The sequence below is a fragment of the Podarcis vaucheri genome (genome assembly GCF_965113315.1).
Source record: "Podarcis vaucheri genome assembly, chromosome: 2".
NCBI classification, from domain to species: domain Eukaryota; kingdom Metazoa; phylum Chordata; class Lepidosauria; order Squamata; family Lacertidae; genus Podarcis; species Podarcis vaucheri.
In genome coordinates, this window is record NC_138760.1 from 133,875,174 (window position 1) to 133,890,125 (window position 14,952).

General features: G+C 46.0%; 1 protein-coding gene across 9 annotated transcripts in view; it reads right to left on the reverse strand.

Moving 5' to 3' along the window:
* Window positions 1-6,941: 6,941 nt before the first annotated feature.
* Window positions 6,942-14,952, reverse strand: part of LOC309525748 (uncharacterized protein) — a 35,994-nt gene continuing 27,983 nt past the window's right edge. For 8 of the 9 annotated variants that reach the window (XM_082211228.1, XM_082211225.1, XM_082211222.1 and 5 more), the window contains 2 exons: window positions 13,355-13,481; window positions 6,942-10,515 (listed from right to left, as the gene is read on the reverse strand). In XM_082211228.1, coding sequence (XP_082067354.1) covers window positions 8,060-10,515; window positions 13,355-13,481 — 2,583 coding nt within the window. In that variant the 3' untranslated portion in view covers window positions 6,942-8,059. The remainder of the gene's footprint in view (window positions 10,516-13,354; window positions 13,482-14,952) is intronic. The other variant, XM_082211226.1, reaches the window with a different exon arrangement.

The following is a 14,952-nucleotide window of genomic DNA, read 5'->3' on the forward strand; positions in this document are numbered from 1 at the left end:
ATTTCCATCTGAATTTTCCCCAACAAAAAGGGCTCTGGCTTTGGGTTTTTTTAAAAGTACTTTAAAACATTTTTTTCAATTCATTATAAATTATTTCCCAGTACTCTTTTACCCTTTTACAAGTCCACCATATGTGATAGAACATACCCTCAACCTCAGTTTCAAAAAGGACCTTCCTTCTGGACAAGAGTCCAAGACTCCCTCCTTCCTTGTAGCCAATGAGACCCATCCTCTTCCTCCTGATCCAAATAGGAATTAGCCAACTGTATTGATACACTCCACCCCAATCTCCGAGTGGGGCAAGTTTGGAGGGGTCCAGAGTTCATGCTTTCTTTGGAAATGAGGCCCAGTGGAGACTGTGGTGTCTTTAGGACACATGGATTCCTTGCACATCTCTACAGCCTGATCCTACAGCATTCACACCCCAATAGGTTCTTCCTTCTCCCCTGACCACAGCTGCCTTGGATTCTAGCAAGGCCCTGCCATGGCTCTCATCCTCTCCCTCCAGCTTGCCACTTACAGACTGAACCCTTTTCCGCCACAGCAAACTGAAATCCCAAAAGCTCAAAACTCTGTTGTCTCTGCCCCCTAACTCAAAGCTTAGGGTGGGGGTCCACCCATTTGCATCTGGCCCCACTCCCTTCGTGGCTTATTGCCTTCCTTTGTGAGGCTCAGGGCTCATAATTAGCAGCCAGGAACTATAACAATATAAAAGCATATCCCCCCCCATTCTTTCTCCAGCTTGCCCCTCAACAGGCAGTATGAGTCCAATTTCAAGCGACAGCCCCCTCTTTCCCCTGCCCTGATGCCTTTATCTCCTCATAGTGTTTGATTTGTTAGTTGCTCTGTAAAGACCCATCTATTTTGTCATGATCATGATTTCACAGCCTTGGGATGATCTCCCCTGAGTTGCACTGTGGCAAGGCTGCCTAAAGAAAGTATACAAGTGTATCATTGTGCCTTAGATTATAGTGCCTAATTATAAGAAGCCAAATACTATGTCTTTCATTGTGCCTTATTATTGCTGTGCTAGCAAAAACATATATGCATTTAGCTGAATTTGCAGTTTGCAGGGAAGACATCCTTCATAGTCACAAGATGGTAATAGTCAACAGATGTCCTGTGAAACAGGATATCCAAGTTGGGTGCTTTCCACATAGGATGTCTGATAACAAGGCGGGGGTTGCTTGCCTGCCCAAAAGGGATTTTTGCTTGCTTGCTGATAACACAGTATATGAGGAAATGTCTAATGTAATGAGCTATTGCATAAAGAAAGAACTGATCTTTATAAGGACATAAGGAAGGGCTATGTCTAAGCTCATTGGCTTAATTGTGCTCCAGTACATGAATATGTAATGCTTAAAGCTAGCTGGGAAAAGAGGTAGATTAACCCATGGAACTGTTGATCAGGGTCCAGTCTTTGAGAGGAGACTCCACTGGGCCTATTGCTGTCAGCAATAAACTTACTTTCTATTTCTCCAACTGCTGCATCTGTGATCTTTGAGTTCACCCAGAACAAGGTTCCCAGGTTACCACGCAACATTCTGGTGCCGTGACTCGGATAGCAGGCCAGAGGGGCCTCAGGGACCAAGGCGCTTGCCTACCAAGTGGGGTGGAATGTCGCTGGACCGCCGGTTTTCCCCCAGGTGCCATTAGACACTTTCTTCAAGGTGGGAGACTGCACTCCACTGCACTGCGCCTTGCCTGCCAGCAGGCTAAGTTGGAAGAAGGGGTTTTTAAGGTTATAGGGAACCCTCCATAAGGGGGAAGAGAGGTTTGATCAGCCTCTGCCACCCACCAGTACATCCAAGGAAAGGGAATAGTCCTTGTGGAGGAACCTGGGTGAGCTTAGGAAAGGGTGTGGGAATTAGCTGTGTGGTGAAGTGCAGAGTGAATGAATGTGAGTGATTGAAGACCCCAAAGGAATTGAAGGTACCAGGGCGCCAGGGCATTGAGTGTGGACCTCTTACGTACCGCAGTTCCAAGTCGGATGACCGCACTTGGTCGGGAACAGAGGGAAGCATTGTCAGCATCGCCCTTGAGCCAGTGCCACCGACTGGACTCATCCACTTCAGCCCAACTGGGCCAGGCGAGCTGGGATAGCACTTCCAGAGACCACCTTCTGCACAGGAACAGGTCAAAGTGCTGTGGACTCACAACTCAGAGTTGTGAGCACCAAATTCACTCCGAAGACAGTCGTTGCACAGCAGAGTACAGCAGAGCATAAACCACTTGGAAAACATATACAGAGCTAAATGGAGAAGCTGAACTGCACTGAGTGTCTGCAGCTGCTCTTAGCAGCAACCTTATCTATACAGAGATAACACACTTTCTCTCTAACACTCAGTCTTCCTTTGATGTGAGGCTGGAGCGGAATAAGTAGTGAGCAGAAACCGCCCCCCTCCTCTCTGGAGAGTCAGCAGAGAACATCAGCAGATTCTTGGAATGGGAGGCGGTCAAATCTCCTCAAGCATATCTTTGAGAGTTTGGTAAAGGCACTTCACAAGGGACATAATAATGGGAGGGGACTGTTCAACAGCAAACACACAATTAGGATGCATGATTGAAAATTTCAAGAAAGCCTTCTCCAGGGAATATGGTGTCAAACTGACCTCAGAGACCCTGAGGACACACTGTGAACTAAACTGGCCAAACCAGGTTCTTAAATGGCCATCAGAAGGCAGTTTTGATGTAGAATTGTGCAGGCAGGTGTGGGCCTCAGTGACTAGAGACCCGGGAGGCCACCCAGACCAATTCCCCTACATCGACCAGTGGTATGATACGTGCATAAAGTATCCTCCATGGATGAAGAAATGCAAGGGAGCAGCCTGCCAGATACTGGCAGTGAAACAGGAGGCCCGGAGAAATGTAGATAAGCCTAAACCTCTAGTGCCTAAAAAGGTAAAGGTACCCCTGCCCGTATGGGCCAGTCTCAACAGACTCTAGGGTTGTGCGCTCATCTCACTCTAGAGGCCGGGAGCCAGCGCTGTCCGCAGACACTTCCGGGTCACGTGGCCAGCGTGACAAAGCTGCTCTGTCGAGCCAGCGCAGCACACGGAAACGCCGTTTACCTTCCCGCTAGTAAGTGGTCCCTATTTATCTACTTGCACCCGGGGGTGCTTTCGAACTGCTAGGTTGGCAGGCGCTGGGACCGAGCAGCAGGAGCGCACCCCGCCGTGGGGATTCGAACCGCCGACCATGCGATCGGCAAGTCCTAGGCGCTGAAGTCTTACCCACAGCGCCACCCGCGTCCAGTGCCTACTAAGATAATAAATCAAGACCCTCCAGAGGAATATTTTCTCTTCCCACCTCCTTATGCTCCATCACCAAGAAACTTGTCTCTACCACCAGCTCCACTGCCCAGGAACCAGCTTCCACCACCAGTTCTACAACCTGGAACCTTACCAGCACCAGCCCTACCCTTTCCTCAGGCTGGCCCATTGCAAGTCTTTCAGGAATGAGAAACCAAAGCCCCTCCAGATCTAGAGACTCTAGGTGCTGTAGGAGGGAGAGCGGCCGGAGGAATAGGTCCCACCCCAACAATGGAAAATCTGATTGTGGACTTTACCGAGATGCCCAGGGCAAGAAGCTACTGCTATTTGCTGGTTTTTGTGGATACGTTAACAGGATGGGTCGAAGCGTATCCCACGAGGACTGAAACAGCTCGAGAAGTTGTTAAGCGCCTCTTAATGGAAATCATCCCACGATTTGGGCTGCCAAGAAGCATCGGCAGTGACAATGGGCCAGCTTTTATCGCCTTAGTGGTACAGGGAGTGTGCCAGGCCGTGCAGATGCAATGGAAAATGCACGCTGCTTACCGCCCCCAGAGCTCCAGAAAGACAGAAAGGATGAACAGAACTCTTAAAACACAGTTGGCCAAATTGTGCCAAGAAACTCCTTTGCCTGGGATTGGATGTGGTCTTGGATTCCAGGATCTGGGTAGTTGCATGGCCTTTTAACTGCCATCACAGTAGGACTAATATTATTGGTAATTCTTTGTGTCGCTCCTTGTTGCATATCCCTGATCAGGGGAATGGTGGCCCAAAGTATTAAGAGTCTCACTGACACATAGTGGCCATATATCGAGCCTTACCGCCCATCCCAGAAGGAGAGGACCATACTTATGCCAGACTAATCCATGAAATCCCTTTGGAAGAGACAGTGATATATACCGGAGTTCAACATGAGTGTTTTTTACACATTTCGTTATTTAATTGTTTGAAACATTTTAATCCCTTTATTTTGGTGGTAATAAACCCTTCAAAATCCGAGACATGAACTTGGGGCATTCCCTCTGGGTAGGAAACATCCCATGAGCACCCCTCAGAAAATGGGGTGTTTGCCCCCTTCAGGATCCACCAGAAAGATGGGTGAGGGGTCAGCAGGCAAGGTTGGTCGTGGTGTCACCCGCATCTGCTTCCCACCTGTCGCTCAGGGTGGTCTGCACTGCAGGCGGCTCCTCTCTCAGATCCAGCTCTCAAGAAGAAGAGGAGTTTGGATTTAATATCCCACTTTATCACTCCCCTTCAGGAGTCTCAAAGCGGCTCACATTCTCCTTTCCCTTCCTCCCCACAACAAACACTCTGTGGGGTGAGTGGGGCTGAGAGACTTCAGAGAAGTGTGACTGGCCCAAGGTCACCCAGCAGCTGCATGCGGAGGAGCGGAGACACGAACCCGGTTCCCCAGATTACGAGTCCACCGCTCTTAACCACTACACCACACTGGCTCAAACTGAATCAACTTCAATCGCCCTGATGGGATGACCTTCATCTCAAGAAGGACGAGGGGAGTTACTTCTGCGTGCCATTTAAAGGAGGGGTTTTTGATGCCACTTTCCATGGCATCCTCTGGACTGACTTAGTGGGATGCTGCTGCTGGGGGACATTCTTGGTATCTGGGATGTGACCTCCATCTGAAAGCATCAGGCAGGGTCTCGCGAAGACTTTAAATATATATATATATTTTAAAGGCACTCAGGAACTGGGTCCCTGCTCAGCCGTACATCCTCCCCCCTTGGTGAGATCATGTCACAAAGGGGAGGGAGCTTCTTGCGCAGGTGTGTGTGTGGGGGGGGATGCATATGAAGTTAGGAGAGAATATATTCGTTTGATACTGTATTCTTCCTTACTCATGGAAGCTGTTGATTACCTGGTTTCAGCTTTTTGATGAAGCAAACCAGGATGCCCTTTGCACAGAATGGATCCTTCCTGGTATTTCCCCCCTTTATTTCCCTCTTAATTATAACAACACAAAACAGTCTTCCTAAAATATAAATAAAGCTTACTCACAGTTAGTTCACATTCAGGCTTTGGTTGCAGTTACGGGAAGTTACTTTGGTTACGGGAAGGCGGCGGCGGCTGCTCTGAGGGCAACGGCTTTTCCCAACTTCCCGCCTTTCGAAACCTGACCTTCCCCTCAGTTTTAGGCGCCAAGTAGGCCGGTTCCTGGCAGACCTGGCGGCAGTTTCCCTGGGCTCCCTCGTTTATCGGGGGATTTCTTCTCATTCGCCCTGATTTCTCTTCACATTTGTCGCTTTTGAAGCTTCTCTCTGCTCCTTTAGAAAGGCCTGTCCCTCCCCCCCCCCCGCGACTGCTTCCTCCTTCCCCAAAGACGAAGCGGCGACCGGACGCAAAGGAAGAGCAGAGCTGCAGACCTCCTGGAAACTCGCCCCCTCCCTGGCTTGGCAGAGAGAAATGGGGGGCAGGACTCCTGACTTGGGGGTCTCCCCCCCTGCATGCATGAGCTGAACAGCCCCCACCTCCCTTGCAGCCTTGGGACCCCCTTTCTGCCCAGTCCACACAGAGATGGAGCTACAGTGAGGGGGGGAAAGTTCAGCTCCTTACATACAGCGAAGATACCAGGTAGCCTGACATCTGGCTGGTTGATAGGGGATCAAATACTTGTTTCACTCATAATAATGCACATCAATCTCTGACTGTTGTCTCCAGGGGTTTCCATGTTGTTATTCTGTCTCTCACAGCTACAATAAACCTACCATTACAATAAAGGTAAAGGGACCCCTGACCATTAGGTCCAGTTGTGGCCGACTCTGGGGTTGCGGCGCTCATCTCGCGTACAGCTTCCGGGTCATGTGGCCAGCATGACTAATCCGCTTCTGGCGAACCACAGCAGCGCACGGAGACGCCGTTTACCTTCCCGCTGGAGTGGTACCCATTTATCTACTTGCACTTTGACATGCTTTCGAACTGCTAGGTGGGCAGGAGCAGGGACTGAGCAACGGGACCTCATCCCGTCGTGTGGATTCGAACCGCCGACCTTCTGATCGGCAAGTCCTAGGCTTTGTGGTTTAACCCACAGCGCCACCCGCATCCCTACCATTACCATTATGGACTGCTAATTTCTTTGTGAGAGGGCAAACAGGCAGATTTAGTAGGGGATCAAATACTTTCCCCCCCCTCACTGTAACTGCTCCGGCCCCTGGAGCGGCACACATGCTGTGCACCCAGAAGTGGGGTGTGCTGCCCATGGGGGCAGTGCAGCAAGCATCCCAGGGGGGCGCCACCCACGGCGAGCATCCTAGGGGGGCAATATCACACACACCCTCGGGGATGACCACACGCCCTGCACTCACCTCTGCCAGTGAGTGCAAGATTCACCATGTCCCAAAGGCCCCTCATAGGCAGCACATGCAGAGAGAGAGAACAAAGCCACACACCCTTCCCTTGCTGGAAGGAACTAGGGATGGAGGGAGGGGATTTTGCTCTGGAGGACCATGCCCCCCCATCCCTGCTTCCTGCCCTCTCTAGAAATCCAGGTCTCATAATACAAATAGAGCAGAGGGAACATATGTGACCTCAGGGGTGAAATTTACATTTTGTTACGATCTCAAAGAGAATTTTTATAAAATGGTGTATCGCTCGAATTTAACTCCTGGAAAACTTTTCAGAATGTATAAAGATGTTTCAAATGTTTGCTAGGAATGCCAAGAACACAAAGGGACATTTTTACCATGCTGGGTGGACATGTAAAAAGGCTAAAAAATATCAATTCAAATACATACATCGATACAGCAGGTTTTTAAAGTTAATATTCATCATCATCTTCATTTTTTATTTGTATGCCGCCTTTCCATAGTTAAAACAATGCTCAAGGTGGCTTAAAACATGACAAGATTTAGATAATTACCAACACAACAAAAGTCACAAACAATAAATAAAACACCTCAAAAAGTACACAACCAAACGGAAAACAATTTCCACATAAATAATAAAATCTAAAACTAAGAATACAGAATTAATATGAATCACAATTTAAATGACATAGATAAAAAATAAAAACATTTTTTATATACAAACAACAACAAACAAACAAACAAACAAACAAAGTTCAGTTGAAGGCAGAACTCTTTCTGGACACACTATTACAAAAGGATTATGGAAGATTACTTCAGTAAATGATTGCAGCAGCGAGACTGCTATCACGTTTAATTGGAGAAAGTAGCTTTCAAATCTGGAGAAGAGCAAAACTTCACAAGGTTAGAACCAACAATACGTGGGACACAAGACCTCATATGAAACGGGTCGCAAGGCCTTGGCTGGAGACCCTGCCACCCAGAATGGCTTGTGTTGGACTTAAGTCTCTGTTATCACTGGGGAGGAAGCAGAACAAGGTCACCTACTTGGGGAATATATGCGAGACACTGACAAAAATGTGCCCCTAGTCAAGATCTGGGGCTGGGTTGCTGAATGAGAAGAGCATTGTTCCAATTGTTGCCCCTGTAAAAATCAAAGTCTCCCTTAAAATAATACACACCCATTACTATGTTTCTATTCATTGTAAATTGATTAATGGGATGTGACACCGGTGCCTTTACTAACGCTCTTTCCACATTCCATGCACTAATATAGATTTGCCCTGCCGCGAGTCTTTTGATTAGGTGTGAGATTTTTCCTCTGACTTAAACTCTTTCCACGTTCTTGGCAATGAAATACTTTCTCCCCAAATTACCCACTGTGCTGTTGATGGAAGTATGGATCTTTATTAGTCTTCCCTACATTTTCAGCCCTGATTTGCTTTGTATGGATTGTTTGATGGGGAGCTAGATTCCAGTTGAAGGTGAAGCTGTTTCCACATTTCTAGCATTAAAATGTTTCCTCGCCGTGTGAGTTTTTGCATGTAAATTGAGACTATCCTTCCGACTGAAGCTCTTTCCACATTCCAAGCACTGATAGGGTTTCTGCCCTGTATGAATTCTTTCATGCAAAGTGAGACCTGCCCTCCTTGTGAAGCTCTTTCCACACTCTTGGCATTGAAATGGTATCTCCCCACTGTGAATTATTTGATGGGAAGTGAGACCTTCTTTCCAACTGAAGCTTTTTCCACATTCCAGGCACTGATATGGTTTCTCCCCTGTATGAATTCTTTGATGGGAAGTGAGTTGGGTGCTCTGAATGAAGCTTTTCCCACATTCCGAGCACTGATAGGGTTTCTCCCCTGTATGAATCATCTGATGGGAAGTGAGATGGGAGCTCTGACTGAAGCTCTTTCCACATTCGGAGCACTGATAGGGTCTCTCCCCACTGTGAATTCTCTGATGTTGACGAAGGTTTGTGATTTTATTAAAACTCTTTGCACATTCCGAGCATTGATATGGTTTCTCCCCTGTATGAATTTTCTGATGGTAAGTGAGACTTCCCTTCTGGCTGAAACTCTGTCCACATTCCAAGCACTCATATGGTTTTTCTCCTGTATGAATTATTTGATGGTAAGTGAGCTTTGCCCCCTGACGGAAGCTCTTTCCACACTCTGAGCACTGATATGGTTTCTCCCCTGTATGAATCATTTGATGAGAAGTGAGATTGGCCCTATGACTGAAGCTCTTCCCACATTCCAAGCACTGATGTGGTTTCTCCCCTGTATGAATTTTTTGATGGGAAGTGAGACCGGCTCTCTGATTGAAGCTCTTTCCACATTCCAAACACTGGTAGGGTTTCTCCCCTGTATGAACTCTCCGATGGTAAGTGAGACTGACCTTATGACTGAAGCTCTTTCCGCATTCTTCACATTTAAATGGTTTCTCTCCTGTATGAATTATTTGATGGGAAGTGAGATGGGAGTTCCGACGGAACCTCTTTCCACATTCCAAGCATTGAAATGTTTTTCGCCCTGTATGAATTCTTTGATGGAGCATAAGACCTGTCCTCTGTGTGAAGCTCTTTCCACACTCTGGGCATCGAAATGGTTTCTCTCCACTGTGAATTAGCTGATGTGAAGTGAGAGTCACCTTCTGACTGAAGCTCTGTCCACATTCCAAGCACTGATATGGTTTCTCCCCTGTATGAATTCTCTGATGGGATGTGAGACTCCTCTTGAACTTGAAGCTCTTTCCACATTCAAAGCACTGATAAGGTTTCTCCTTTGTATGAATTTTTTGATGGGAATTGAGAGTTTCCTTCTGATGGAATTTCTTTCCGCATTCCAAGCACTGATACGGTTTCTCCCCTGTGTGAATTCTTCGATGGGAAGTGAGACTCTCCTTCCGACTAAAGTTCTTTCCACATTCCAAGCATTGATAGGGCTTCTCCCCTGTGTGAATTATTTGGTGTGCTGTGAGATGGGCCCTCTGACTGAAGCTCTTTCTGCATTCTAAACACTGATATGGTTTATCCCCTGTATGAATTATTTGGTGGACGGTGAGATGGGCCCTGTGACTGAAGCTCTTTCCACATTCCAAGCACTGATAGGGTTTCTCCCCTGTATGAATTCTTTGATGGGAAGTGAGATAGGTGCTTACACTGAAACTCTTACCACATTCTAAGCAACGATAGGGTTTCTCCCCACTGTGAGTTCTTTGATGGGCCGTGAATTTTGTACTTTGACTGAAGCTCTTTCCACACTCTTGACATTTAAATGGTTTCTCCCCACGATGAATACTTTGATGTCGATGAACATTTGTGCTTGTATTAAAGCTCTTTCCACATTCTAAGCACTTATAGGGTTTCTCTCCTGTATGAATTCTTTGATGGGAAGAGAGAGTGGCGCTGTGACTGAAACTCTTTCCACATTCCAGACATTGATACGGTTTCTTCCCTGTATGAATAATTTGATGGCCCATGAGATGGGCACTCCGACTGAAGCTCTTTCCACACTCTTGGCATTTAAATGGTTTCTCCCCAAGATGAATACTTTGATGTCGATGAAAATTTGTGCTCGTATTAAAGCTCTTTCCACATTCCAAGCACTGATATGGTTTCTCTCCTGTATGAATTCTTTGATGGGTCTTTAGGTTGGTCCTCTGACGGAAGCTCTTCCCACATTCCAAGCACTTATAGGGTTTCTCGCCTGTATGAATTCTTTGATGAGAAGTCAGAGTGGCGCTGTGACTGAAGCTCTTCCCACATTCTGAGCACTGATAGCCTTTCTTTCCACTGTGAGTTCTTCGATGGCAACAGGAGCTCTGACTGGAGCTCTCTTCACACTCCCAATCTTGATATGGCTTCTCCACTGTGTGGATTCTGTTGTGGTCTCCATTCTTCATTTCCAATCCATCACCACCTACAATGATGAGAAAATCTAATTAGATCCTCAGGAAGAAACGGAGTCCCCAATTATTAAACAATGTTCTTCCTGTTTCACAAAAGTCATTTGTTGTTTAGTCATTTAGTTGAATCGAAGAGTCAGACACTACTAAACTACTAAACAACAGCAACAATGAACTTTTGTGAAACAGGAAGAACGGAAGACGTAAGGTCTTTCTACAGAGGTCATGTCCTTTATTGAACAGCATTCTTGGACATACGTATTTTTCGCTCCATAAGACGCACCTGACCATAAGACGCACCTAGTTTTTAGAGGAGGAATGCAAGAAAAAAAATATTCTGAACGAAACAGTGGATGTATGATTTTTGTGGTTCGTGTTTTGGCCACAGACATGTGATTTGATGGTGAGTTTGGAGTAGCCCAATGCAAAAATCCTGAGAATCTATGTGGATCCATGCTTTGTAACCACGTTTTTGTGCCATTGCAGCCCCACACAACAGTGGGTGCGTGCTTTTTTTGGTGCAGGCTGTAGCCATGGAAATGCTATGTGATCTGATGGTGAATTTGGGGTGACCCAATGCAAAAATCCTGAGGATCCATGGGCTATTACCTCCCCCCTCCCGGGCAGCCTTCTTTATTGCTAGCATCCCTTATCTCGCTCCTGATTGCTTGCTGATCAGCGGCTTTGTTTCAACACTCACTTCCCTCTTTCAAAAAAAAAAAAAAAGAGAGAGCATGATCTGCTTTTTGCCCTTGGGCAATTCGGCTCCAGGGACCACGCATTCACTCCATAAGACGCACAGACATTTCCCCTTACTTTTTAGGAAGAAAAAAATGTGTCTTATGGAGCGAAAGATACGGTATTTATGGAAACCAGAGGTTCAAAAAGTCTGGCTCTTTTCTAGGACGGATTTAGTTTGCCACAATCATGAAATCCACTCCAACTCGAAGTTTACGGCATGTAATGCCTTAAGAGAGAATATTATGAAAATGATATACAGGTGGTACATGACCCCAGTCAAGCTTGCAAAAATCTATTATTTGCCCGATAATAAATGTTGGAAATGTAAAGAAACTGAAGGTACATTCTTTCACCTTTGGTGGACGTGCCCAAGGATTAAGGCTTTCTGGGAGATGATATAGAATCATAGAATCATAGAATGATAGAGTTGGAAGAGACCACAAGGGCCATCGAGTCCAACCCCCTGCCAAGCAGGAAACACCGTCAGAGCACTCCTGACATGTGGTGGTCAAGCCTCTGCTTAAAGACCTCCAAAGAAGGAGACTCCACCACACTCCTTGGCAGCAAATTCCACTGTCGAACAGCTCTTACTGTATACTATATATAATGAAATGAAAAAGGTATTTAAATATACCTTCTTGAAGAAACCAGAGGCCTTTCTCCTGGGCATAGTCGGCCAATTGGTGCCAAAGAAGGATAGAATTTTCTTTATGTATGCCACAACAGCAGCAAGAATACTTATTGCAAAGTACTGGAAGACACAATATCTACCCACCCTGGAAGAATGGCAGATGAAGGTGATGGACTATATGGAATTGGCGGAAATGACTGGCACAATCCGAGACCAGGGAGAAGAGTCGGTGGAAGAAGATTGGAAAAAATTTAAAAACTATCTACAGAAATACTGCAAAATTAATGAACGTTAGAATGATGTTGGATTGAAGTTAAGTGGTTTTTAGCAGCAATGTTATTAAGGAATATGTAAAAATGGATTGTTAATAGGTGATAATTTAAAGTTATAATATATTAAGATAAAAGATTAAGATAAAATCAAAGAGGGAAAGGAATTGCTGAATTAACTAATTGAACTGGAATACAAAAAAGGGAGGCGTGAGGAGGTCAGGGAAACAAGCAAATGAAAGATAAGATGTGGAAAGACTGATTTGTTTTTAACTGTTTTTACTTTGTATTTTTATTTTTTATTTTTTACTTTTTTCTCTTATTTTTGTAATATGCTGAAACTTTAATAAATATCTTTTTAAAAAAATGAAATCCACTCCAACTCTAACATTGGTCTTCTCTTTCAAAAATGGGCAGAAGCAAAAACAAAACCTCATAAGCTGACATAAGTTACCTCAACTTCCCTAATAACTCCACAGTCTGCATTTAAGTAGACCTGGTTGGTCCAGACCCCCTGGTCACTGTTTTAAAAGCCATAACTTCCTGGCCTCATAAAAACTGCTGCTGCGGCTGCTGCTCGGCAAGGACTGGGGAATTTGGGGGGGAAATTTGTTGGGAGTTTTTGCTGTTTTATTTTTATGTTTAAATTGTTCAGTTTCATAGTTTTTCATGTGTTTTATTTATTTCGATGATTACTTTGATATATTTGTAATTTTGTAAATCTTTTCATATTGTAAGCCGCCTTGAGCCTTGTTTTAACTGTGGAAACGCAGCATAGACATGGAATGATGATGATGATGATAACTGGAGGAAGAATATTAACAAACAGAGTAAATCCCTCCATTCAGGGTTAGAATCCCAGATGCTTGTCGAACTGCATCAAAATATTGGCAGTTCCTCACATAGAAGAAGAAGAAGAAGAGTTTGGATTTGATATCCCGCCTTTCACTCCCCTTCAGGAGTCTCAAAGCGGCTAACAATCTCCTTTCCCTTCCTCCCCCACAACAAACACTCTGTGAGGTGAGTGGGGCTGAGAGACTTCACAGAAGTGTGACTGGCCCAAGGTCACCCAGCAGCTGCATGTGGAGGAGCGGAGACGCGAACCCGGTTACCCAGATTACGTGACTACCGCTCTTAACCACTACACCACACTGGCATAGAGCAACGCATGGAATTTCAAAACAGATATTATGAACCAACAGGGAGCCTTACGGAGAGAGTGCAGGATCCCACGATTCTCCTCCATGACAACCTTATGCAGAGCTCTCTGGTCAGGATCCAGCAATGCCCATTCCTCGTCTGTGAAACGAACAGCGACATCTTCAAAGCTCACCGGACCCTAAAAGAATGAGGGACATGTTCTCCTCTTAGACAACATAAGCTCATACCAAGAACTAACTTAGTTGGTCTTTAAGGTGCTACTGGAAGGATTTTTTTTATTTTAACATAAAGATGATCTACTCCACATTGCTTTGTTGTGATCATGTTTGAATGGGATTGTTTTGTGCACATGTTAAACATAGATGCTTATTTTAACATCTCAGAGGAATTATTTTATTGTGTATTTTAATGATGGGTATTCAACCTTGTGGGGTGACAGTACCCTTGGTGGGGGACACATCCTGCTCCTTCTGGGGTAGTTTGTCCACCTTTGATCCTCATCCTGCACTCTGCTCTCACCTGTGGCTCCTAGAAGCTGTCCGCATGAGACAGCGGCCACAATCTGGGAACGGCTTTGACTGGATGTCTAAACCAGGTGAGAAGAGTCAACCCTCAGTAAGTTAGTAATGTGTCTTGCATGTGAAGACAGACTTCAAGAGACTGAGCGGATGAGACCAAGAGTGGGTCCCCAAGTCAAGATGGTGGTTGCTGCATGTGTTTGTAGGAGGAAGAGAGGAGCAGATGGGGCGACATTTTTCCACCTTCACCGCATTAAGCAGTTGGTCCCTTACCTTTCCTGCCCCGACCTGGCCACAGTGATTCACGCGGCGGTCACCTCCAGGCTTGACTACTGTAATTCACTCTACACAGGGCTGCCCTTGAAACTGTCCCACAAACTCCAGCGGGTGCAGAATGCTGCAGCGAGGCTCCTCACGAGGTTCTTCCATGGGAGCATATTCACCCAGTGCATTATCAGTTGCACTGGCTCCCGGTGGAGTATCGGGTCAGGTTTAAGGTGCTGGTCTTGACCTTTAAAGCCCTTTGTGGCTTAGGGCCCTCGTATTTACGGGACCGCCTCTCCTGGTCTGCCCTACAGAGGACCTTAAGGTCCATGAATAATCACAGTTTAGAGTCCTGGGCCCTAAGGAAGTCAAATTATCCTTCACCAGGGCCATGGCCTCCTCAGTGATGGCTCCGACCTGGTGGAATGCTCTGTCCCAGGAGACCAGGGTCCTGAAGGATTTAATCTCCTTCCGCAGGGCCTGTAAGACGGAACTATTCCGCCTGGCTTTCAATTTGAACTTAGCCTGATCTTTTATTCCCCTTCCTTTCCTCCCCTCCCCTTTTTATTAAGATTACCCACTCTGGGATCCCACAACTAATTCTCCCCAACTTGCTGGCCCAAATAGGACTAATTTAGCCAGCTAGCCCTGGTGACCCCTTCATGGATCACTGCCTTGCCGTGGTGAAGGGGCTTGAATAACTCAGAGAAGCTATGAGCTATGCCGTGCAGGGCCACCCAAGATGGACAGGTCATAGTGGAGAGTTTTGACCAAATGTGATCCACCTGGAGGAGGAACCGGCAAGCCACTCCAGTATCCCTGCCAAGAAAACTCCATGGACAAAGTCAACAAGTATATAAAAGTTAT